Source organism: Zosterops lateralis (genome assembly GCF_965231275.1).
Source record: "Zosterops lateralis genome assembly, chromosome: 5".
Taxonomy (NCBI): Eukaryota; Metazoa; Chordata; class Aves; order Passeriformes; family Zosteropidae; genus Zosterops; species Zosterops lateralis.
Window position 1 is genome coordinate 24,110,483 of NC_139766.1, and position 24,792 is coordinate 24,135,274.

Genomic DNA, 24,792 nt, shown 5'->3' on the forward strand with positions numbered 1-24,792 from the left:
GACTTGTGGCTGTGATCTGGCGCCTGTCCTGCTGAGAGGTGGCAGCACAGCCCTTGGCAGCTGCAGGCCCCTTCTCTTGTTCCCAGCACTGCTGGCTGCCTGCTGGGTTTGCCTGGGTCACTGGCCCTGGCCTTGGCCCCACACCAGTCTGCACTATTTCTTTGCAGGGCATCTTCCTAGACATGTTCTTGCCCCTCTTGAGACCATGTCTCCTTCCAGAGAGGAGACGAGGCAGGGATTCACAAGCTTTGCCAGCAGTGAAGTTCCCTGGAGCTTTGTGGTCTGTCCACAGGTGTTGACATCCTGTTGGCATTGCCAGCACATGTCTCCAGTTGTGGAGCTGTGAGAGCCCAGGTCTGTTTTTCATGGGGCATGTTCAGATAAGGGGCCATAGGCTCACATGGGCCTGCAGGGATAGGAAACAGGATCCATACAGAAGGTGGAGGTCCGATTCCTGCCTGCAGAAAAGAGGAAATTTCATCACATTTCCTCCTTTGCCGCTGTTAAGATGGAGGAGTGAGAGGAGGACAGGAAAGAGAATCTACAATAGTCTGTTTCTGAAATATGTTACTTTTTATTTCTAAAAGTAGTCTGCATTTTTTGTTTTCCTCCACTGAATGTGGCATTTCTAGATTTTAGATGCATTAGAAGCACTAGCTATCAGGAATGGCTGACAGCTTTGCTGCAGATTTTTCTTGATTTGCTTTCTGGAAAAGCAGATGTATGTTGGAAGCTGCTGAATAGATCGGCTGAAATGTTACCCTTGTTTTGACAGCGTGGTTTTAACTCTGCAACAGCCCTGTCCAGGTCAGGAAGCTTGCTTTTCAAAGGCATTTGAATTATTGGCTTGATACGGTCTCACCATATTTTTTCAGTTCTCTCTTAATAGTGTTTCAAGTATTTCATTACTTTTAATACCAACTCTGGCTTTTCCCTTCAGATAACAGATTGTTTAGACAACCATGAAATAAAGGAAGTATTTAATTACTTTGCCACTTTCCAAACCCTAGTATGTGCTATCTATTCACTAATGCATACGTTTTTGTGTTATTCTGGAATGGGAAACTAGGGGTGAAATGTATGCTTATCTCCAGCTAACACAATCCAAGATATCCTACAGTTTTAAAAGCTTGTAGGAGCTATTCCAAACCAACCACATTAATGGCCGATGATGAGCGATTTGAAAAGGAGATTAAAGCACAACTATTCAATACCCAAACGGGCACATACTGCTCTGAAACATTCTCCCCAATGCCCTGCTGAGCTCCACACTGATGTGGTTCGAACACACTACAAAGGAGCAGCAAGCACTGCCTTGAGGAACTAGCACATGCTTTTATTTCCACTGTACTCACTCCATGCTCTGTTCCTCCCTCCAGGCCTCCCCGGTGGAACTGGATGGAGTTGACAGCCTGCAAGCCAAGCCCAGCCCCAGCATTGTGGCACCTGCCCCCCCGGAGTGCCCATCCCCAGGTGGGTGTGCTGCTGCCCTCACCCTGCCCCTGCCCATCCCCAGGTGGGTGTGTGGCCACCCCTGCCCTTACCCTTCCTCATTAATGGGTCTGGGGTGAGGCACACACTGTGGCTGGAATCCGCTAGGAGCGTCACCAGCAGCACCAGCAGGGCTCATGAGAAAATGCTGCAGATGTCAGTAATATTGACATAAAATGAAATTGTATGCTGTCAGAACAGTCATTTGCTGTAGCAGCCTCCCACGAGATGTGTTAGAGCCCCTGTGGCAGGAAGTTTTTCAGGTGCAGCTGGACAGGGTGCTAGAGAATCTCTGCTAGGCTCCCTTTCACACCAAAGGCAGGGCTAGTGGTCTGTTGAGGTCCTTTCCAGCCTGGGCAGTTCTCCACTTGGCCATTTGTGCAAGTGAAAAGCCAGTGCCACAGCATGCTGTAACCAGAAAGCAACAAGCGCAGAAGCTACCAGTCAGTAATAATTTCTGTTTGACACATTTTTCCCCTCAAGACATTAAGGAATGGGGAGAAAGAGTAAGAAGGGGCACTTCAGTCCCCATAGGGGCTGCTTTAAATGGACAGTATTGTGCAGACTCCCAATTTTCTGCCTTAAAGCCTTTATGCATGATTCCTAATCTGGGGAAAGGAATTTGCTGGTAGAATTTTAAGCTGTTTTCCTCAAAAGTGTGTTTCTGAAATATTGTCTTTGATTAGGCAGTTTATTTGCTCTATGCTGTTATACTAAGTTCGTGGTAGTTTTTTGTTGTTCATTTTTTTAAAATGGGTCTATCAAAGTTCAGCTTGGTATGGGTAAGTAAAAAGTTCTGTGTCAAATAAGTGTTTAAATGAGATCCCTGGCTGTAGTTGGTATGTAAACATAATGCTCCTGTTTGTTGGGGATAAATGTGACTTAAACAATTGAGCTTTGCCCTCAAACATAAATGAAGTACCATTCCCCAAAGATTAGAAGCACATGGGCTGTTAGCAAGGGCTCATTAGCTGCCTTAATTACTTTGGCTCCTAGATGCCAAAGTACATAGTTTACCAATTTTAAATTGCATGTGGCAGGTAATGTAGAAGGTGCAATCTTGTAATGAAATTACCAAATTCTCCTCTCCAGAGTCAACAGTGATGAGCTGGTGTTGTCTACAAATCACAAAGCCATCTTGGCTTCAGCTCCCCAGCTGTCAGAAATGCTAAACCTTTGGTATTGACAGCAGATTTTAATACCATCTGGCAAGGAAAACTGAGATAGCATTGCAAAAATCAAAATGATAAAGTAACACGAAGTTTTCATTATGTCTGCTTTGGAGGGATAGATGGGGTCCAAACTCTGTGAACTTCTTGTAGATTAAACTACCTCCTCTGCTATTCAGTACAAGCCAAACACTTCTATGATGTGGCCCCTATGCCTCTAATGGTGGGGGAGCATCTCCAGAGGAGGGTGCATCTGCCTTGGCAGCAGCAGCTCTTGTCTCTGCTTTTGTTCACATTCTTAGTGGAGTTGTAGGCTGCATGTCTTTCTTAGCTTACTCTCCCAGCCTGTCAAAGAAGTATATTCAGAAGCTGCCAAGGGTGATTGGAAAAGGGACAAGATCTGAAGTTTCTGCTTTAGGATGAGATGTTGGAGAGATGTCTGGGTGCTTATTCAGTGCCTGAGAGCTGGTGACTGCTCTGCTTCCAGTGGTGGCATCAGCTATCAGCAGTTCAGCTGTCACGGTCAGCTGTAGACCTGTGTGCTTCTAGTCTCTTCCTCCAGAAACCAGCATCAACTCTTTGGGTTTCTGTAAGAATTAGATGACAACTAGGTTATTCCAATCCAAGGCTGCCTGTCAGCAGTTTGTTTGTTGTCTGATGATTAACTGATTGTCAGTGGAAGTGGTAGGTTTAGTGAAATTAGGCAAGCTGAAATATCCTCCAGTGCTGATAGTGAGACCGTGTCATAGAGCTACTTATCTTTGTAACATCTTAGGGTAGGATTCATCACATAACTTCAGTAAAGAGATCTTAGGTCAGTAGGCCCATTGTAGGTTATAGCTCATCTCAGACAAAGGAGTGCCTGAAATAAAAGTTTGTGTAACTCTTTTCCAAGGACTTCTCTGTTTTTGTTGACCATGAAGGGTGTCCCATGATGCCCAAGTCAAGTGTAAGTGCATAAATTTCGATAGGTGAATTTCATTCTTTGACTTTTGTCTTCTCTGAGAGACTAATTTTTCCCATGTTGCAGAAAAAAGTTTATTTTTTCAAAACATCCAGTAAATGGGCTGACAGTATATCCAGTAAGAAATTGTAATGTAAGAAATAGGCGTATGTTTTATTTGAAGAAGTATTTTAACCATGCAACATTATCTCTTTTATGTGTGGATTGGGTTTAGATCAAAAGCAATTCAACTCAACTGCAGCTTGTGCCACCCCTGTTGTGAAGAGATTAGAATTTCTTCCCAGTCCTGTCCCTTTAGAGGAAACTGCTTCAAGCAAGAAAGATGTGAAGAAATCTGAAACAGAGCAGCAGAAGGAAGCAGAGCTCCCTCCTACACAGGAGGTATGTACAGGCAAGAAAAAGAGGGAGTGGAAAACAAACAAACAAACATACAAACAAAACAAAACCAAAAAGAAAAAGAAATCTTACCCAGAAATTTTTATTGTGTAAATTGGTATTTTTCTCCATAAAATGTCACTTCAGGAATTCATTCAAAACATGACCCTGAAGGATGGTTTCAGCTGCCAAATCTTGTAGTTATCAGAGGGTTCCCCCTCAAAAGGAACTCCACAGTGTCTGCTTGTAGTGTTTGAACCTGTAAAGTGATGAGACTCGAAATAAGAACTTAACCTACAAACCCCAGTCCCCCCACCTGTTGGGAGGGCAGAGTATCCAGGTGTAGACAGTGGAGCTTATCCTCTTAGTCCTCTTGAATTGCTGAACAAGTGCTGGTGGTGGCAGAGGTAACAAATGGCTGTGACCATACTGGCCTTTCAGGTGAGTTAGATGTTGGTTAGTTAGATGTTGTTAGAGGATTGACTTTGGTGTGCAGGGCAGAGTGAATGTCAACTGGAAACAGCTACCAGTTACTTAGAGGACTTCATCACTTCTACTCCCTGTTGTCATCCTGGAGATAGAGGCTTCAGCTTTGATAATGTTGTTTCAGAAAAGAAGTAGAAAGGGTTTAAGCTAACCTTTGATTGAACTTGTTGCTTTTTAACGATGTTTTCTGCTCCCAAATGTCTGAACAGGTGATTAAAGCAAAAGCCCTGGAAGAAAAGGGGAGTGTAGTGCTGCCATTTTTAAAGAAACTACCTGAAACCAGCCAAGTTACTCTGCATAACTCTGGTCCACAAGGTGAGCCAAAAGCATTTGGAAAACTCATCCAGACAGTAGCTGAATATGGATATGTGGTGTTCAGGGATATGTGGCTAATCCATGGCCTGGAGGGTTTGGAGCTAAAATAGTTATTTTCTAGTCTCATTGGCTGATATTGGTAGTGTGGCTTCTGTGATGGAAAGGACTTTTCTGGCTGTTCCTGTTAAACACAACAGCAAAAATTTGACAGAGCAGAGGGCAAGCCCTTTCTTGCATTTACCTGGCCTAGCAGTAAAGGTTGTGTTATGTCAGTGAGTATTACATACTGCTGCTCACAGATCACAATGACTTAGCAATTGGCTTTATCTCATGATAAAGTTTTCTGGAGATAAATTCTGCACTTATCTGCTCTTGTGGAGCTCCTTTTCATAGATGAACAATACACATATCTGGCCACATCCTTGAATTTGATCACTGCCCAACACAAGTTTGTGCAGTGCAGGACCTTTTTTTTTTTGCCTTGCCTCCATGACAAAGTATTGCTTGCGACTGATAATGTTTAGTAGTTTGATTTTATATGTATTTTAAATATGCATAACCACATGTTAGGTATTGTGGAAGAAAGAGAGAAAAATCAACTGAGTTTTTTTCCCCATAAGAACTTCCTAGGTTGTTAATCTACAGGTAATATACTGATCAGCCTAATGTTTTCAAGGTTAAAACTACTGAAGGTGATCCACTTTGAAAAAACAGAAGAGAGAGTTTTTACAAAGCCATGTAGTGATAGGACAAGGAATAAAAATTTTAACCTGAAATTTCGAGGGTAGATTTAGATTAGATATTAGGAAGAAATTTTTTATGATGAGTATGGTGAGGCACTGGAACAGGTTGCACAGAGAAATTGTGGATGCCCCATCCCTGGAAGTGTTCAAAGCTAGTCTGGATGGAGCTTTAAGCAATCTGATCCAGTGGAAACTGTCCCAGTCCATGGCAGGGGGAATTGAAACTAGATGATCTTTAAGGTTCATTCCAACCCAAACCACTCTGTGATTGTCTGAAAAGGAATGGAATTCTCACTTGTTTTTAGGGGGTAGGTGCTACCCAGGCAGACTTCGAGAACGATATCAAACGATATCATTTTATGTTAAGCAGATCCAAATATCAAGTGACAGGTTGTAGGTCTCTTGCCTTGTCAGTTTTCTGACTGGTGCTGAAACACTTGGCTGCACTCTAGTGTTCACAGCGTATAGAGCACTGAAAGGCTCACAAAATCCGTTAAAATCTGCATGTGCAATAGGAATGAATGCAAGCACTGTGCAAGACTCGAGGGGTGGCTGCCCTTTCATCAGTGTGCTGGAGCTTTCACGTAAGTTCAGGTGCCATGTTGCAAAAGTAGCATTTAAATGCAGACAGTCCATGTGATCTTCAGGCCCATTGTAAATTAGCTGCCGTGGGCCAAAGCGACTGTAGGCAAACCCCTCTGTGGCCAAGGTGGCTCAGGTCTGAGAGTCTGTCATCACCTTTTCACCACAGTGTTTCTTGTTTTGTCTCCGTGCCGTTGCCTGCAGAGCTGCCCTGCGGGGCCCTGGTTCCGCTTAGGGTCCGCAACCACTGGCGGCGCTCACAGTTTTTCTCCCAGTCAGGTAAATGCGGTGCTGAGAACAGCTCCAGCCCTCCTGGCCTCCAGCCCTTCTGGGCTCCAGCCATAGCTGTCTTCGGACACAGGGCTGGGGTGAAAGCTGATGATCACGGGGACTTGTTCTACTTCTTGCTTTCGTAGAAATTGTCTATTCCTGCTGCACAGTTGACAAAGAGCTGTTGGGTTGCACATTGCTGTGATGCTCTGGTTTCAGGCACCCAAAAGAAATCCCTTGCCTATAAATACCTTTTTTTCTTAATTTCTTTAAATCAGTCTAATTTTCAAAGACGTTTGGATAGAAAATGGCAATGGTTCTCTTCGTAACTGTGGCTCTTGAATAGTGTAGTCCCATCCTTTTAGCATTGCTGTACTTTTTCCTTCCTTGCACTGAATCATGAAGGGAAAAGTAGATCAAGGTAGGTAAAACTCAGTGTCTGAACACTGCTAACATCTGTGGCCAGAAGTAGATGGCATTAGCTAGTGGTAGAGTAGAACCTGATATTAGTTAATATTGTGCTCCTCTATACCCAGATAAAAAGTAGTTTTGTTGGTGATGGGTGTAATTGGGTTTTCTGATTTATTTGCTTGCAATTAGTCCTTGCATTTGGTTGTGGGAGTAAATAGGAAACTAACATAAAGCTCCTATACAGATATAATATAGATTTATTTGCAGGCTGAAGAAATTTTGCTATGTCAAATTTAATCTTTCATTGTACTGGTTTTTTTTTAATAGCTGATTCTGATACTGGTGATAAATCAAATGTGAGTACCCTTTTTGCATTATTATTTGGTTTAGCAATTTGTGTTTAGCATAAATTAATTTTTTATGGAAACTGTCTTGTAACATCCCTAAATCAGAATGGGAATTTTTTCTCATGGACATGTGAGACAAAAAGTACAACCCAAATCAAGGCATTGTCTAAATCGGGAATTCATTCATTCTCCACTTATCTGGACCTAGTTATACAGTGTTTGGTTACTGGAGCCACTAAAGCTTCACAATCTCTAAATAATATGTAATTCTAAATTATCTATTGTATTTTAAATGCATAGAAATGAAAGGAATTCACAATTCTATTGTTTCCTCAATGAAACAAAAAAACCCAACACACCACAAATGCTAATCTGAAGTACACAGTATTTCACATTCTTTTTGTCATACAGAAATAGACATGTCTTCCTATGAGATTCAAATACTACTAGTAATGGAAAAGGATATGACAGCAAGTATCTAAAATTGCCTTTGATTATAAGGATTTTAAACATATCATGTAACAGGATCCTTAGTGAAGCCTGAGAATTTATTTAACTATAATAATGGATAAAAATTCACAGCCAGGCTGTTGTGCTGGCAGACCAAAAATGAAGGAATATTTTTTACAACCTAAAATTGCTTTTCATGTTGTAAAGATTATAGAGAAGCAAAATACATATGTTCCTTAAATTTGAGTCCCTGGAGGTGGCTCTGTTCAGTGACGCTTAGAGCTTTCTTTAAGACCTTTTCTCCCCCTTCAGTTGAAGTGTCCCAAGACTTTCTTTGCAAACCAAATGATTCTTTTATCGTGTGGCTGCGAGTGGGCAATCCCAGGTGTCAGTGAAGCTAAGAATATAGTCTGCTAACTGAGAGAACCCTTATCTAGTTCTCAATTTCCCATTGTAACATCATCAGCAAGGCTTGATCAGGCACAGTACAGTTTTCTCTGGTAGCCATGTGAAGTGTAGTGTCACAGTTTAATAGCTTGGTTTTCAGTTTTCTCTGGTAGCCATGTGAAGTGTAGTGTCACAGTCTAATAGCTTGGTTTTCCTTCGTGTAAGCGTTTCAATTTTTGGTCCTGGGATCCAGAAGAAGAGCGAAAGCGCCAGGAAAGGTGGCAGCATGAGCAAGAACGCTTGCTTCAGGTAGGGAAGAAACTGTATGTCCTCCACTGTGTGGTGCAGCTGTTGAATTGTCCCTTTGGACTGAAGTTGGGCATTTTGTGTCATGTTTTTCATATCCTCTGTGGATGCTTGAGCAAATTCTGTGACAGTTGAGTGATAAATAGGCCCATATACATGTTCTCTGTGGTTTAGGTACTCTCATGTCTCCCTTCCCCTCTCTGTGGCAAGACCAAAAGGACTTGGTCCTGCAGTCCAGTGCACAGTTAAACCAAATGTGTTTGTCCTCAATTATATTTAAATTATGCTGAGCATAGACTGCAAAATACTTAATTACTTGGAGCCTCTTTGTCAAGGCTGACAATTTGTTAACCCTGATGCCTGCGCATCTCTTCTTTAAAATTATTGTCTTAATAGCTTTTTGTAGAATTCTGCTTTGTTCACAAGTTCTTCTTGGAAAATATCAAGCTAAATTTGGACATGAAAGGACTTGGGTTTGAGGGCGTTTTGTGAGAGAGGGAAATATCTTCAACACAAGCATTAGTTTTGCTTAATGGTAAACTCTAAAAGTTCTAGATTTGTGTTCTCGTTGTAAGAAATGCAGCTGCCAGGAGAACCTGAATTTCCCAGTCAGTCAGGTGTCTCTTGAAACTGTGACTAGCTTTGATCCCAAAGAAATTTGTATCTTTGTTTCATGTAACAGAAGATCAAACACATGTCAAGGGACGGAGAATAATAAAATGGAGTCTTTTAATCCTTTAAGAAGGACTACTATTTCTACAGTTTCTTGAAATCATCTAATTTTACACCTCTTAAAATGGTGTAAAATTCTCATAATATTTTTTTCTGGCACATGTGGGTGCTCTCTTAATAGTAAATACTTCTCTTGTCGATAAGGCAGTTGTGGTTACCAATCTGAACAGTTCTGTTGGAAATGGTGTAAGAGGGAAATGGAAGTCACCATTCCTCTCCATATTCAAACCAGTTCTGGCAAACTATTTTAACATCTCTTTGAGATAATTTTTGTATGAAACTCTGTGACAACAATTCTGAAGAAATTATCTCTTCAAGGAAGAAAATAAGATATTTAGCTAATTATAATCTTACTCTCTTCAAACCCTTGCACACTATTCATCTATCTTTTAACTTGCATAGTTATTCATAATTCATTAAATTGTATTGGCATATCTCTTACATTAGTACCAGTATCTGCAAAACCTACTTATTAATATGCTACTTTGCTGAAGTTTTTAATGTACAACCATTGTCTCAGTGTTTTGGGGTCTGTGAAACATTTTTGAAACTTAATACAGTAAGATTAACAATGAATTATTAATGTTTTTGAGCATAAACTTAATTTCTGACCAAATATTTAAAAAATTCTAAGAAATTAAACTTAATGTTTACATCAAAAGTTCCTTGAAGTTTGAAGGTGTTAAATGTAAGTCTTAGAACAAAATGGGCAAAGTGAAAAAGAAGCTTTTTTTTTACAACCATGGATGTTTCCAATTTTTATCCTTTTATTTCATCCTATTTCTGATTAAACTTCTCTTAGCAAATTCATTTTTGCTGTGGAGATACTACAGAATTTACTCGTAATACTGAATGCTCTGAATTTACCTGCATTTGTACAGGAAAAGTATCAGAAGGAGCAGTACAAGCTGAAAGAGGAATGGGAAAAGGCCCAGAGAGAAGTTGAAGAGGAGGAGCGTAGATACTATGAGGAGGTACAAGGCTCAAAGGAGGAGGTTGTTTTGGGGGGCTTTTTTTTGTATTTAAATGCACACACTTACATAACAAAAAAAAAATCATCCCATACCTAGATTAATTAATGAAAATCCTCTTCAAGGCTGAATTCTGAGGAGGATTGTTTCTCTTAAACACTGCCATAGATGTTGAGGAAAAATATTTAAATATTTGGACAGGTATCCTCAGCACCTCCTCATAGGTGGAGGTGTCTAATTGCTGTGCAAGTCTGGGTGAGTGAGTACAGCTGTGCCTGGGCATGCTCAGACTTCCCTGCGGGCCAGAGCCCTGTGTATTTTGGCATGTACTTGGTGCCTAGACTTGGTAGAACTCCAGATGAAATTGTTGCCTGCCTTGGGTTTGATCATGGAGGTATTTTGTAACTGGCCTTTAAAGAAAAAAAAACTACACAGGAAATGTTCAAAACTTGCAGTTGTCAAATATGAACAATCTATAAGATAGTGATTTTCTTCTGTTGTATGTGGGTCATTATTGCAGGAAACTGGAAAATGTTTTTAAGTTTTTCTATGCATTATGTAAATGGATAGTTTCTCATCTGTGCTTGAGGGACATAGTTGTGGTCTAAACAATAAATTCTTTTCAACTTTCAGAATAAGTTTCTCCTGTACCAAGGGTAATTTCATACTTTTATAATAAACTTAATACACTGGTGCTCTGCAAAACAGTAGTTCCATGCAAGTGAAATATTCTTTCCTGTTTTGGAAATTCCATCCTAATGGTAAGAGGAATGGAAGTGCAAAACCTTGAAGCAAATTAAAAATTGAGGTGTTACCATTATTCTTAGTACCCCAAGTCCTTATCTAGCCATCTAAATATGGCACATAGCCAAATCTTATTTTTCTTTATGTGTTTCATAAGCTCATAGTTTATGTTCTGTATTTTTAACCCCCACTCTCTCCTGATCCTCTTTCTTTAGGAACGCAAAATAATTGAGGATACTCTAGTTCCATTCATTGTTTCTTCAAACTCTGCTGAGCTCCTTTCCTCTGCTTCCTCTACCACTGAAGGAAACAAGACAGTGGTGAGTTTCTCATGGAGTAGTAAGGCACTGAAGAGTAAGCCTTCTTTAGTGCAAAGTTTAATCCTTTACTGTCAAAGTCTGGGAGCCATAAGAGTAAGGGTATTCCCTGGGTCCCTTCTTTAACTGGTGATACCTCAGAGTACTGTAACTTAGATTTTCACAATTGAATAGCTGTAATCGCAAGCAAAGTTCTACCATCCCATTTTCAACTGGAGGAGAGGATGATACTTTCTCTCTGCAGCCTCTGTCCTTTAACCGGTGCTGTGAAATTTTAATTATCTTCCAAAGCCAACAAAATCTTAAGTGGTTTCCGTGAATCCAAAATCTCAAGTGTGAAATAGTTCTTTATATATATATATCTCAGATGAGACCGAATCCTACCTCCCCAGTTTTCCTCCTTTTCTTTCCCATCATCCTTCCTAGAAAGCAGCAAAACAGAGGAATGTTTACTCCCTGTGTTTGGGTTTTTTCACTCATGCAGCACGGAATGTTTAATTCAATGCCTCTAGCATTTGATTAAATTTCTGTTTGCAGAGATCAGGGAATGACACCAGGTGAGATCACAGTTGAGTAAATGTGGGATTCACAGACATAATTTCCTCCTGCCTAAGGCATCTGCACCCAGTCATCTGCCTTTTACCATTCAACTTCAGGATTAGGAGTACTGTGTCATTTGGTTCTCAGAGGGAGCACTCTTCCTGTCCCATTGTTCTCATTCATCCCTGTGTAAAGGCACCAGCCATAGCCGATTTTCCACATGGCTGTGTAGCAGTAACTTCTTGGTGCAGTTGCTTATGCCAGTCAGGACACTGCCTGCACCCAGAAGTGAAGGATCTCATGCCATTGCTTATTCAAGCTTCCCTAGTCAGGTATGAGCCACTCCCCTACCACTTTGGAAGTAGTACTGGTGTTGTCCTTTGAGGATGCCCAGTGCATGTGAGTAATGCTTTGCTCCTAGGCAGTGACAACAAGCTGAGGTCACTCACAAACTCCTCACGAGTCTGATGGGAGACTGTCTAGACTCTCAAAGTAATTAAAGAATTTCTGCCAAAGAGTATGTAATGGGAAGTTTTAATATGCCATCCTTAGCACCATAATTGGTACCTAACTTATTTCATGCTCAGCTTAGTCCAACAAGTTGTTGTTTCAGCTAAATTCTTAATTAAATCCAAAGTTAACCTTACCAGGGTGAAATGGTTCTACTATATAAATGTGAGACGTTCTTTCTGATTATAAGGTGTGTCAACATAATGCATCTAGGGGCAGCCTGTACTTTTTCCATGTGTGTGCCAAGGTCAAATTCAAAGGGAGCTCCTTGTTCCCTCTTCATCTGTCTTCTAGAACTCAATTGATTCAAACAGCTGTCCAGGGGACGGCAAACAAAAGGAAGTTACAAAGCAGAAAAAGCTGCTCTGGGAGCAGGACAATGTGTCATCTCTGAAAAGCAAGGAAAACGAACTCTGGCAGGAAAAGAGAAGGTATGTATTCACCCTAAGTATTTTGTAACTCTGTGGAGCTTTGTATTCTGTTGGCTTCTGGGATATTATGTGTGCCCAGGATTGATGCTGCAGCATCAGCACTTGGTGGCCTCGATACAATATATCCTGATCAATATTCACTGGCCCCAGACCGATGCACGTGTGGCAGTGCACAGTGTTAGTTGTGCATATCAGAAGGCTTGTCTTTTCCTTGTATGGCTTTGCCAAGAGGCTGTCACAGCAACCAGGTCAGACATCTGTGTATGTCACTGCACTGTGTATGTGTACAGTTTACAAGCCATCTGAAGGACTAAAGGAGCAGTAGCTGTTTTCACTCAGAATCTGTGTGAAATTGCCTGGCTATCTCAGAAATACCATACCCAATCTTGCCAGGTGGTGTTTAAAGTCCTGGGCTTTGCTCAACTGCTAATCAACAGGTTTCACAAAAGAGAAGAGGCATCTGATGATGCTGAGCAGTGTATAGAGAACATGGATAAAAGCCTTTTTTTTCTGTCAAAGAAGCCGTTTTCCACAAATCCAAAATTATCATCAGCACATCTAAGTGGCAATTTGAGGTAAATAGAAAGACTTGGACTATTTGGAGACAAACTTGTTAATTCATTAAAGCTCTCTCACTGCCTAGTCATTGCAAAATTGACACAATAACAAAAACCTTTTTTGTAAAAAAATAGACTGATATTCAGAAGTCTGATTTTGCCATTATATTCTAGGTGACATTTTTCCCGGCTTTATTTATACAATGCAATTTATTTTTATTGGCAGTGGAAATAAAGTGCTCTCAGGATACCCAGAGACTGGTATCTTGAAGGGAGGAGGTGAACAGGAGCACCACATGCCAGTGATGGAGCGCAGCTCACCTGCCAGACTGAATCTGCCACTGGCTCAGGATGAGAGTAAGACTCTTCTTATGCATGCATTCTTCTCCAGATAGAAATCACGCAGAAATCTGACTCAAAGAATTTTGGAAATTGACAGTACACATATATCTTCAAAACTGGAATGTCTCAGACAAAAGAAATTATTTTATGTTAGCAAAGATAGATATGTTAAGGTGAAATTTAAACTCCTCTTGTTTTCATCAGAGGTGCAAGTTTCTGCAGCAGGTATCTTGTTTATAGGCCTGCATGTTCACAGTAGCAGTTAAAATAGTTATCTTCCATCTTTTATATAATCTTATATACATATAGGATTTATCTTGATACAGAGAGCCTATTTCCAACACTTATTTTGTGCTTTGTAGCTAATTAGATTCGTGTCCATTTCAGTCCAGTAAAAATCACTACATGTCATATGTAACCTTTTCAAGCCAAGCCTAAAGTGACATCTGCCTCAATTTTGCCATTGGCAATGTCTAATGACATTTAAAGTTAATTTATTTTTTTTAGCTTCCACAAGAATTGATGTTTTTGAAGGAAGGAATTTCCCCAAAGCATTGCTGTCATGAGGGTCACCCTAAAAAAAAAGGCAAATTCACAGATTTAGTATCATTATCTATCTAATACAAGTGAACAGTGGAGAGTAACTAAGTAGGACTGAAGACAGAAAGTGAATGCAAATTTTGAAATCAAGTTTTAGATTTTTGTTTTCAGTTCAGCATAAAAGTTCATTATTCTAAAAAATGAAATGTCTATGGATGGAAAAGTTTTCAGTGTTATTACTTGATCCAAATGCAAATTAAGTCTATTAAGCTTAGTAGGTTTCCTTTCCTTGTCTCAGTTTTCTTTTATTCTTCGTGCTTTGATAAAAATTGCACAAAGAAAAAAAGAAAGCAGTATATATATTATCCAGCAGCTCAGCCTTGAGGATTTGTAGTAGTGATTGAGCAAACTTTACTGGTTTGCCAATTTTAAACTACATCTGCTAATAACCCTGCTTCAGGATTTTCCTAGGTTCTTTTCAACAATTTGGTCCTCTGCAAGTATTGTGACAGCTCCTTTCTTGCCTCTTAAGGCATCCCATCCTTGCTCCCTCCTTAAGCCCTTAAATAATCAGATGTGTGGGTTTATTGTCTTGATATCAAAATAGGCAGCAGGTCTTTCACAGGACCAGCAAAGTTTTTGTTCTCTAGAAAAGATGGTTGGCACACGGCAGGATAAGACTTCTCCCCAGCCTGTGAGCCACAAAATTCACCAGGTAATGCACTGTTTCTCAAAGATGGGATGGTTGGCTGCCTGGGCATCTCACAGATCATTGCTTTTTGCTGTGAGGCTGTTATTGCCACTGAGCCATCTGAAGCACAGAAGAAAATTACAAAGAAATTCCTGTTCCTCAGCAGGTTTATGGAGAGCAGTGACTGTACCACCATCCCCTTAACTCTTATTATTGAGAAGTTTGGATCCTCCAGCACCATAGAAGTTTCAGTCTCTCTGGTGCTTCTTTCATTATGACAAAACATTATTTTCCCAAATGTTGCTTGTGGATGACTGTTTGACCTTGCCCTTTCCCCTTTCAGAAATACATTCAGCAGCAGGTAATCAGGACATGTGTGTGAAGCTAATGCAAAGGAATGATGTTCCTCCATAGGGGTCTTCTGATGTGGCAAAGCCTGTCTCTGACTTTGGGAGGGGGTTCTGAGAAGTTTGTTTTAAGGAACAATATATCTCTCTCCTTTGTGGTGTGCCCACAATCTATGATGGTCTATAAATATTGACAAGAGCATTTTGCCTCAAATATTGATTTTCCCCACCTCTTGCTGTAGATGTCTCCTGGAATCAGCAGTTGCTGACAAAGCGATCTCCACAGTCCGCGGAGGATGTTCGGCAGAGACCATTCCTGGGCCAGACTGGGGGACAGCAACCAGGCTCCACAGGGGAAGCAAGGAGGTGAGAACCTAAAGGTTATTGAAGAGACTGAGAAGTCCTCTTTACTCTGTTCTCCCTTATATTCCTGCCCAGCATCTTTATTGGTTGGGTTTGATTAGTCCAGCAGTGTGAAAGCACACTTAGTGTCTGGCGTTCCCACCGAAACTGCTAACATTTATCTACCTTGTTTCTCATTACAGACACCATGGGTACTAATTTCAGGAGGGAGCACACCCCCCTCATGCCTCTCTCTTCTTTCTCCCTAGCTCTCTTAGCACATATCTGCATAACGTTTCATGTGCTTAATTTGTTTTAAGTGCCTGACATTTATAGCTAATAAGTAACTAAATATAAGGGTGGGAATGTCAGGTTATATCTGCCTCTTTGAAGCTGGTATCCAAGAGCTTCATTCCCCATCTTACAAACACATATCAATTGCTGCTTTCTAGTCCTTTAAAGATTATACCTTTTAAAATAAGATACATATAGAGTAGCATTTTCTTTCTGCTGTAAATTTTGGTGAGGTCTTTTTTCTTTGCTGTTTTGCTTGTGCTTTTGAGTAAGACTTACTGAACAGAAACACCAGTTCTTTTTGGTAACTAAGGGATCTTTTTGCCTAATGTTTACAAAAAGAAGCCATGTAACGAGAAAGGAACATCTGTTTTCATTAGCATATGTATGAACACACTCTTCTGCAGAACCTGTTACCTCTATTAAGGTTGTATCCAGTCAAAAGTAATGTAGATTGAGGTTTGATTACCTTTCCTCATTATAAACTGCTTGTGTGTGTGTTTGAGAAAATCGTTATTTAATCTGTAAACTGTTTTAAGCAGTTAGAATTTGGATCAGTCCTGTGATTTCTGATAACTAACCCCATGGTTTTGCTCACTAAAGTCTTTCAGAGTAGCATGGATACAAATTAACCATGAACCAAATGAACCGCCTTTTGGTGTTGGTAGCTTCCTTTTTACTCAGTAAAGGGCCAACAGAGAGTGTAGTGTGGTGTGGTGTGACTTGGCTTAACCCTTTTATCTTGGTGGGAGCTGTGGTGGGTTGGTGGGGTAGGCAGGAGTCTCCACATGGCTGATTACCTTGTCACTTACCTGATTGAGCAGCAGCCAGCAGAATAAGACTCAGAACCAAAAATCCTGAAATTCGCTATCTGGAATTTCTCCATACAAAACCTGTTTTTATTTGTTGTTCAGCTGTAGTAATGCATCTTCTCTGTTGCATTTTAGGGCAGGTTTTCATGAGAACTTCCGATCTGGTCCATCATCTCCCTGCTCTCCTGCTGCTCTGAGTCAGTCACCCAACAGGTACTAAAGGTCAATAAGGGATTTTGCAGACCAAGCACATCTTGTAGTTGCTGGTGAACTGCCAGACTGAAAATCATTAGTATTATGTGGATGCACTATTAAGTCTGATAAATGTTGCAATTCATAACTGTCCATGGGATAAACACGTAGCTCCCTCTCCCATATTTCTTGCCTGCTTCAGAGGTACTGTTATGTTTTCAAATAACACAGTTCAGAAAGAAGCTCTAGAACTCTGCTTGATCATTGAAATGTCAATAAAATTGAGATGGGACAGTACAAACATCAGTTAAAGTGTGAACTCAGAGCACTTAAGCCATGTCTTCATGGCAAATAGTCACATGCTCAGGAGTAAGATCTGTTCTAGACATTGGCACTTGCTGATTTAAAAATAATTTTTCCTTTCATTTCCAAACTAGAAATGCATTTTGCTTTTTTGCTGATTTTTAATTTGCCCACAATCATGTTAATCTCCTAGAGATTAGATTCTCTTGAGCAATCTGTACATCTTTCCGTGAGTTGTGTACCAACTCTAAATAAATGTTAACTGTGGCCTGATTAAACCACTGGTAATTTGGGGTATATTAGAATCAGTCCCTCTTGATAAACCTATCTAAATATTTGGCTTCATTTTAGCATCAGTTGCTGTGTTCTTACAGCTGTGTTTGTCTCCTAGGTCTGTCAGTGGGAAGAAGCTTTGTTCTACCTGTGGTCTCCCTCTTGGAAAAGGAGCTGCCATGATTATTGAAACACTTGGTCTTTATTTCCATATTCAGTGCTTCAGGGTATGCCTCTTGCTTTATAAAGAAAAATCTCAAGTCATGCACAGTGCAAGTAAAGAGTAGATATGAAACTGAAAATGAGAGGACCAGGGGATTTACATGGTTATTATGTCTGTTGGAGTTGTGTTCATTTGTAAAGAAGTGGAAATAACACAACTATGTGTTATTTTGCAGTCAGACACGTTCTTTGGACTAAAAACTTGTGATCAAGCAAGCAAACTTAGCTTCTGTACTTCCGGGGAGGTGGGGGAGGTGATGGGCAGGAGGAAGCATCATATAATTTCTCAATTGTGCTCATTGTCTTTTAAACATAACATCACTTATCTTGCAATTTTTTTAGGAGTTTTTTTTATCCTTCCAAAAGCATGACCAGTCTTTGATCTGCCCCATGGTTGGAAAGCTTTGACTATGGAATGAAAGGTGTATTCTGGCTTTTCCCAGAAGTATTTCTTGACTATTTTTGAGTGTTTCAGTTTGGAAATAACCTGAAGTGTTTTCTAGAGAACTCAGAAAATATCTGTTTCCATTATCTCTGGCTCAATTTATGTTAGACATACATGAAGACTTTTTTGATTTTAAACATTTACCCAGACTAAATCTCTGACCTCTTTAAGCTTTATCCATCACAACTGACCTGCCTCCAGAATGCAGCCTCAAAGTCAGATGTCTCATACAATAATTAAACTTCACTTCTGTGTAAGTGGAGGTTGCTGAAATCCAGTCCTAAGCACTTTTGACTCTATAAAAACCCTCTTACAGATTTGCATTGTTCCCCAGGAGTATGGACTGGGTTCTAGGGGAGTATTTTTCTCACCATTCCAAGAACTACTTAAACTAAAGTAAAATTTTTGGAAGAGTTGTGGCAGATAGAAGGCCATGGTCTCTCTTACTTTGTCTGTTCTTCAATTGGCAGTGTGGCGTTTGCAAGGGACAGCTGGGAGATGCAGCGAGTGGCACAGATGTCAGGATTAGAAATGGTCTTCTGAACTGCAATGATTGTTATATCCGATCCAGAAGTAAGTACCAAGTCCTGGGATCTCAAACAATACCGTGGCCATGATTTTAACTGGCGGGTTTGTTCAGCTTTGACACTCAAGCATAGCTTCATCATGGGAAGAGGAGTCTTCCCATGCCATTTTAATTATTTTCTTGTATCAGAAAAGATTTCCAAGCCCATTAAATTTTGCCCAGAGGATCTCTGCTCAGCACTTAGAGACTTATTAGACTTACAGGCTGTTCCTGTGCATAAACATAAACTCCTATACTATGCACATACCTTGCATGACCCAGAGGCTTGGATCTCTCACATCACATGAAACAATGTAGATCATTCTAGCCGATCTAGGACCCTGGGCTGTGTTTGGAGAAGTTCCCAATTTTTATATCTTTAGGTCTCCCTGTTATGGAAAAAAAGGTCCTGTAAAATATTAAGAGCATTCTGTAACTTTTAGTGAATCCTTGTGGTGGTATCCCCAGCTATGTGCTAAATAGTGTTGCTTGCCATAAATTTTAAAGAATGAGCCAGACAAGTGCATGTCAGAAAGAAAACTTTGTGATTTTGTTGCCTTAGAGCAGGTCACCTAAATGTTTCTCCAAGCCCAGGATTTCTGTGACTGATACCAAATTACTAAAGCATTTTCGTGTCACCCCAGTGTCAACAGTGATGGTCAATGCTCAGGCTGGTTTCCACCTTGTGGAAAACAGTAAAATGCAAAACAATAGGAGTAATTGTTGTCTTCCTGTTAAATATTATTTGGTATATTCACTGCCTACAGTTCCAACTGATAAGTGGACATCTAGAGCTCTTTTCCCTTAGCTTACTATTTCCCTTGTTCTTCTCAAAAGCACTGGCTGTAGAAATCCAGGAGTAGGAAAGGTACCTCTAGAAAAGAAGAAAAGTCGGTACTTTTGTTCTGATGCTTCAGGAAGGAGATACTTCTCCATCAGCAGAGCTAGAGGGTGCTATTGTACAGCTGTTTTTTTGGCGATCTTTTTTCTTAAATTCTGCTAAGAGATATTACCAACTTTTTATTGTTTATTTAACCTGAAATATTTAGAAATTGCTTTTTCCATTTGTGCTTGATACTATAAACCTTCTTTAACCTTTCTGACCCTTAAAATGCAAATTTGCATATCCATCTTCACATGAAAAAGAGAGGAAGGTATAAAAGTTATAATTTCTTTCTCTTGTTAGTCCTTAAGGCTTAAATAAACATTGATGTCCCTTGAGGATAGATAAAGGCTCAAATAAATTGTCAGCTTATATGCTGTAGAAATCACTCTCTCCATCATCATTTCTACAGCAATGTTACTATAAAATGCATTATAGAGTTGTTTGCAGTGTTTCATGTAATAACATTTTGCATTTGTATATACCCAGCAGAGTGGTAACCCAGTCCATGAAAGGAAATAGGTTTTGAGAAAATGTATGGCTCCTGAAGAACAATAATGGCAAGCAATTTTCACTACAAATTGCTTCTTCCTGCTATGTCCACTGGTCATGCAAAATCACAAAATCCAGTTTGTTGAATTTAACCTACAGTAACTGTTGTTGACAATTCAAAAGGACTGGTTTTGATAGAACTGCAAATGTTGCTAGTTGCCAGTTTTAACTAGAATTTGATGCATTGCACACCTGAAATTAAGAATAAACTGGTGCAATGTCAGTGTTTTGCCTTTAAGTTCTGGGAATAATGCTGCAAAATGTCAAATCAGTTGCTTGGTTGCATGGCTTGTGCCTTCCTGCCCTCGTGGTTGCATCTGAAACCTGTGCAGCAGAGGGCAGAAGTGACAATCTCTGACTAACCTAGGGGTAGACAGCATTGTTTTGATACACTTATGGACATCTCCATGAAATATTTTAGCTCCCAGAAGCTTATCTGAAAAAAAACCCCAGATTATTCTGGTTTGAAATAAATGATAAAAAAAGATTACTAGATTAAGGAATTACTACATTAAGGAGTATGTAGTGGTCCAGGGTCCAAAATATTTCTGATTTTCAGATAACAGTGGATGTGTTTTTATCAGTAAGTTGTTTCTGTACAACGAAATCTCACAAGGAAGGAAATTCTCTGTTCAGTGTCAAATAGAGGGAATGGTCACTGATTGATGAGTGTCAAAGTCAAAGCAAGAAGTAAATCCATGAGATTCCCTATATGGCCAAACAACAGAAGGAGTCTGTAGTACCAGGTAGCACAGACTAGGCTCAGCTGAAGATGACTCAGCAGTCCTTTGCTTTACTATTTTGCCACTGCAGAGCCTGAAATAAATATACACACAAGTACTTTGGGTGTAAAATAAGATAAAACTTAATGCAGGATGCATTCGACACATGGCAAGGAAAATTATGGAATTATGCTGAATCTTCTTCGTAATAGTTACTGCCCCAGCTTTGTAGGAGAAAGGAAAAACAGGGCACAAATATACATATAGCTCCAGATGGATTTTTTTGAATTGTAGCAATCATGTGAAGAAAAGTCTATATTTGTTAAAATTTGTAACCGATTATTTGTTTTGGTTTTGTTTTACCTAGCTGCTGGACAGCCAACTACATTGTGACATGACTTTCAGTCCTAATAACTTTCAAGAAGGAACTCTCTTCTCGTATGTATCGGCTGCCTCCAGACAATCACTTGTAAAAGCTTGAATCCATGGACATAATAGCTCTCATCTCGTTTTTAAAAACTCACAAAAAAGCTGCACCTGCTCTTTTGAAATGCAATATGTTGGGTTTTGCTTCCTTAAGAAATTTGCAAAATATGTATGACCATGTTTGGGAAGGCAAAGCCTAAGTACTATTAAAAAAACCACTTTTCAGGTATGCTTATGATACCCAGTCTGTTACCTTGTTCTTTTGAAAGTAATAAGAGAATAAACATGCAATAAAGCTGTTTTGTTTTAATATTTCTAGTAATTAAAAAGTTTAAGTTTACAGAACCTTTATAGAATATGCCAACCTGAGCTGAGAAGTAATTTTGAGATAGTATCTAATCAGTGCATTTGAAAAAACTAAACATCACAGCACCACTTCTCTGTTATAACTGAAGCTATAACTTTTTTTATACAGAGACTAGTTTGATAATACATCCTGTAATTCTGAAGCATTTTGTGTTTCTATTACCTTCAATGGAGGGTAGAAGTTAAACAAATAAATTATTGCACCTTTAGTCATAGGATTTTTTGTTTGTGTACCTCAAGTAATGTTCATGACTATAGACTTAATATTCTCTGAAATAAAGATTTCTTCATTAAACCTAAAGACTGCATACCATTAACAGTGGAAAAATTCCCATCGGGGCAATCCTTCTTAGTAAGCTCAGCAGCCTGTATTGTTACTAAACTCAGTGAAAGGTGATGTGGGGGAGAGGCAGCCGAGCAGGCAGACCCGGTGGAGCTGTGAGTCTCCAAGCCACAGTTTGATGCTGTGGTGAAGCTTTTCTCTTTGGCAGGTAACTTGCCAGTTGATTTCAGTGGGTTGGACACCTGTTTGTTCACTTGCAAACATTACACTTTGTTGAAATCTCATGCAGAGAAACACGTGTGGTTTGGGTACCTTCCAGGGAATTAAACAGCCTTGAGCCTATCCACCAAAAATAGTCAGCAGAACACAGAAGGGTGGAAGATGGGCAGGGAGGAGGCTGGAGCCACGGGCAGAAAAACTGCCTTGCCTGTGTTTGGGACAGTTTTCCTTTGTGCTATTTGATTAAGCATGTGCTCCTTACTAAAGTGATCCAGCAGCTCATTGAAACAGAGGTTCAGCAGGTATCTACAATACACAGACAAAGTTAGGGAATGTCTTGCAACTGTAAAATATCCTAGCACTTTTTGGTAAACAGTTACTAGAAGTATCTTCAAATGGAGGGAAAAAATCTTTTTCTGCCTTAAAACCACTATAAAACTAAACAAATAGAGATTTCTTTATATCTATGTGCATATCTTATATGCAGATATATCTGCATATATCTGCATATATGTCATCTTTTGATGTGTTGGTAAATAGAGATGAAGTGGTTATTAGGGAAGCAATAATTCTGAGGTTTTCTCTAGATAGCAATTATTTATTGAAATGTTAGACAGTTGCTTGCGAGTTGCATAACCGTGCAAAACTGCGTGTCATCAAACACACACATGCGATGTCATTGGAGGACATTGTGACTATCTGCTGGAGAGTTACATGTTACTTCCTTAATACTGTGCCTTAGAAAATGCAAAGCTGTTGCACACAGTCAGCAATGACTTAGGGATGCAATAAATCCAAAAAGCTGAAGTCCTTCGTGGACTTCACCTGGGGAATATTTTTAAGTAAAAATAAAATAAATCAGACAAATGTTTTGGAACTAAAAGTGATATCCTATATTTTGATCAACCACCTGAATAATTTACTGTTAAAGGGTTTTGGTAACCAGGATAACTTACTCTTTGCTTGTGGTTGCTATAACATTTTCCCACAAAGAATGTGTAACATGGAAATTCAAGACGCAGATTTCGTAACTGACGTGGTACATCTGAATTACTCCATGCGCTGCACTAAGAATATGTAAATACATGATGTCTGAACCTAATTTTTAATTGAGATTGTGCATGCTTGTGCATCTATTCAATATGAGTCTCTAGCACTGCTTCACCCATATGATAGTTAGATGTGCAAATCTGTCCCAAGTGTATCAAAGGGTTGGTTGTCTCAGAGGTCAGGTCCGCTTCTCATTCATGTAGGGGTAAGTGCCCAAAGGGCTTAGGAGCATGGTTGGGATAAAGTGCATGAACGAGGGGGGAGGGATATTGCATTGCACTGCAGACACATCACTGGGTCTCTGGAGCTGCTTAGAAATTGATCCCAGTGTCTATCAGATAGTTTTGTATATGCATGTTTTAGCAAAGTTGACTGTATGTAAAGCGAAATGAAGCAGCGCTCAATGATGACGATCTTTTCCCCTAATAAACATCTCTTCACCAGCACAGAATAATTTTCAACAGTTTTCTAAATCGTACTTGCCAACTTTTTACGTTTGGTTTTATATTCCCTCTGGAATCAATCTTATGTGGCAAATTCATTCAGGCTAAGATTTTTTTTCACTTTTTTTGCAGTTTAAACACATGAAGATGATACATTTCTAATCAGGAACTTTGGGCACAGAAAAAAATGCTTTCCTACATTTGAACTGCAATGTAAATGTATTTGTTGCAAAAAAAAGATTTATTCTTACTGAGCAAGTACAATATATGTAATGGGTTTTAGATGTTTTGGAATTTATTTAGCCTCTTACTACTTCAGAGAACCTGAACAGGTGTCATAACCCATCTGTACTTTACAAACCCATTTTCATGGTGTATTTTTTCCTTACTCTTGCTATGTAGTGTTATCGATGCAGTACATCTGTAGTTTTCAGTGAATGTTGTAAAGGTTGGTGAACCAGAAGGGAACCATCCTTACCTGCATGTCCATTCAGGGACAAGGATTGCTCTCCTAGCTGGGGCTAATGTTGAATACCAATTATGCTAATCTTCCCTTTATTTTATTTATTCTAAAATGCCTCTGGAAATTAGGAAAACTTGTCTAAAACTCAACAGCTTTTATAGTAAATGTATGTTTATAAATAAAATGTTGATTACCTTTGGTGGTGTTGATTTTACTCATTCCAACTAACTTCTGTTGCATGAACCTGGATTGCAGAGTAGAGGCTTCTGCTCTGTTGGGTTTGGCTGAGCCAAGCTATGTTCCCCAGGACGCAGTATATGAGATGAGACAATAAAAAAAGCGTAGCCAAGATGGCAAAATACACTGTGGATTGCCACTGTAAGCTGTAGCCCTCTATTCACAAGAGCATGTGTGGTAAAAGATGAACAGAAAAGGCTTTCTGTAGAGAGGCGAACCCAAGGTCTTCAGATTCTTCATCAGTGTTGGTGGACTGTGGGTCAGACTTTTACTCAACAAAGCACTTTATATATAGCAATGCTAAATATGTTCTTAGTTAATTCCATTTTCACGTAGCAAAGATCCTGGAGTTTGTGCTTAGTTTTGCATGTGCTGGGGTATCTCACTAATTCTTGAATTGCAACAAGTGTGTGACTTGTCCAGTCACCAGCAAAAAGTTTACTCAAAATTTTAAACTAATAACTGCCTCTTTTTCTACTTTTTAATTGGGTCACAAGTGGATGACGAGTTTGGATTTGTGCCAGTAGAGCATCTCGGCTGTTCAATGAGTCATGGGGATGTACAGACAATTTAATTTTTTTCATTCATTCATTCATTCATCCATTTTTATCCTGGTGTCCTGATGGCAGTGATGGTGGTCATGCATTATTCCTGTGTGTCCGTGAGGACCAGCGTTCTCTCT

At 39.7% G+C, this 24,792-nt stretch overlaps 1 protein-coding gene across 3 annotated transcripts in view; it reads left to right on the forward strand.

The window, feature by feature from the left end:
- The window catches only part of LIMCH1 (LIM and calponin homology domains 1), a 172,910-nt gene extending 148,872 nt beyond the window's left edge, over window positions 1-24,038 (forward strand). For all 3 annotated transcript variants that reach the window (XM_083860854.1, XM_083860855.1, XM_083860856.1), the window contains 14 exons: window positions 1,380-1,473; window positions 3,839-4,005; window positions 4,695-4,800; window positions 7,134-7,162; window positions 8,216-8,299; window positions 9,910-10,002; window positions 10,959-11,063; window positions 12,405-12,541; window positions 13,325-13,455; window positions 15,261-15,384; window positions 16,602-16,679; window positions 17,353-17,461; window positions 18,372-18,474; window positions 20,991-24,038. In XM_083860854.1, coding sequence (XP_083716980.1) covers window positions 1,380-1,473; window positions 3,839-4,005; window positions 4,695-4,800; window positions 7,134-7,162; window positions 8,216-8,299; window positions 9,910-10,002; window positions 10,959-11,063; window positions 12,405-12,541; window positions 13,325-13,455; window positions 15,261-15,384; window positions 16,602-16,679; window positions 17,353-17,461; window positions 18,372-18,474; window positions 20,991-21,016 — 1,386 coding nt within the window. In that variant the 3' untranslated portion in view covers window positions 21,017-24,038. The remainder of the gene's footprint in view (window positions 1-1,379; window positions 1,474-3,838; window positions 4,006-4,694; window positions 4,801-7,133; window positions 7,163-8,215; window positions 8,300-9,909; window positions 10,003-10,958; window positions 11,064-12,404; window positions 12,542-13,324; window positions 13,456-15,260; window positions 15,385-16,601; window positions 16,680-17,352; window positions 17,462-18,371; window positions 18,475-20,990) is intronic.
- The last annotated feature ends 754 nt before the right edge of the window (window positions 24,039-24,792 follow it).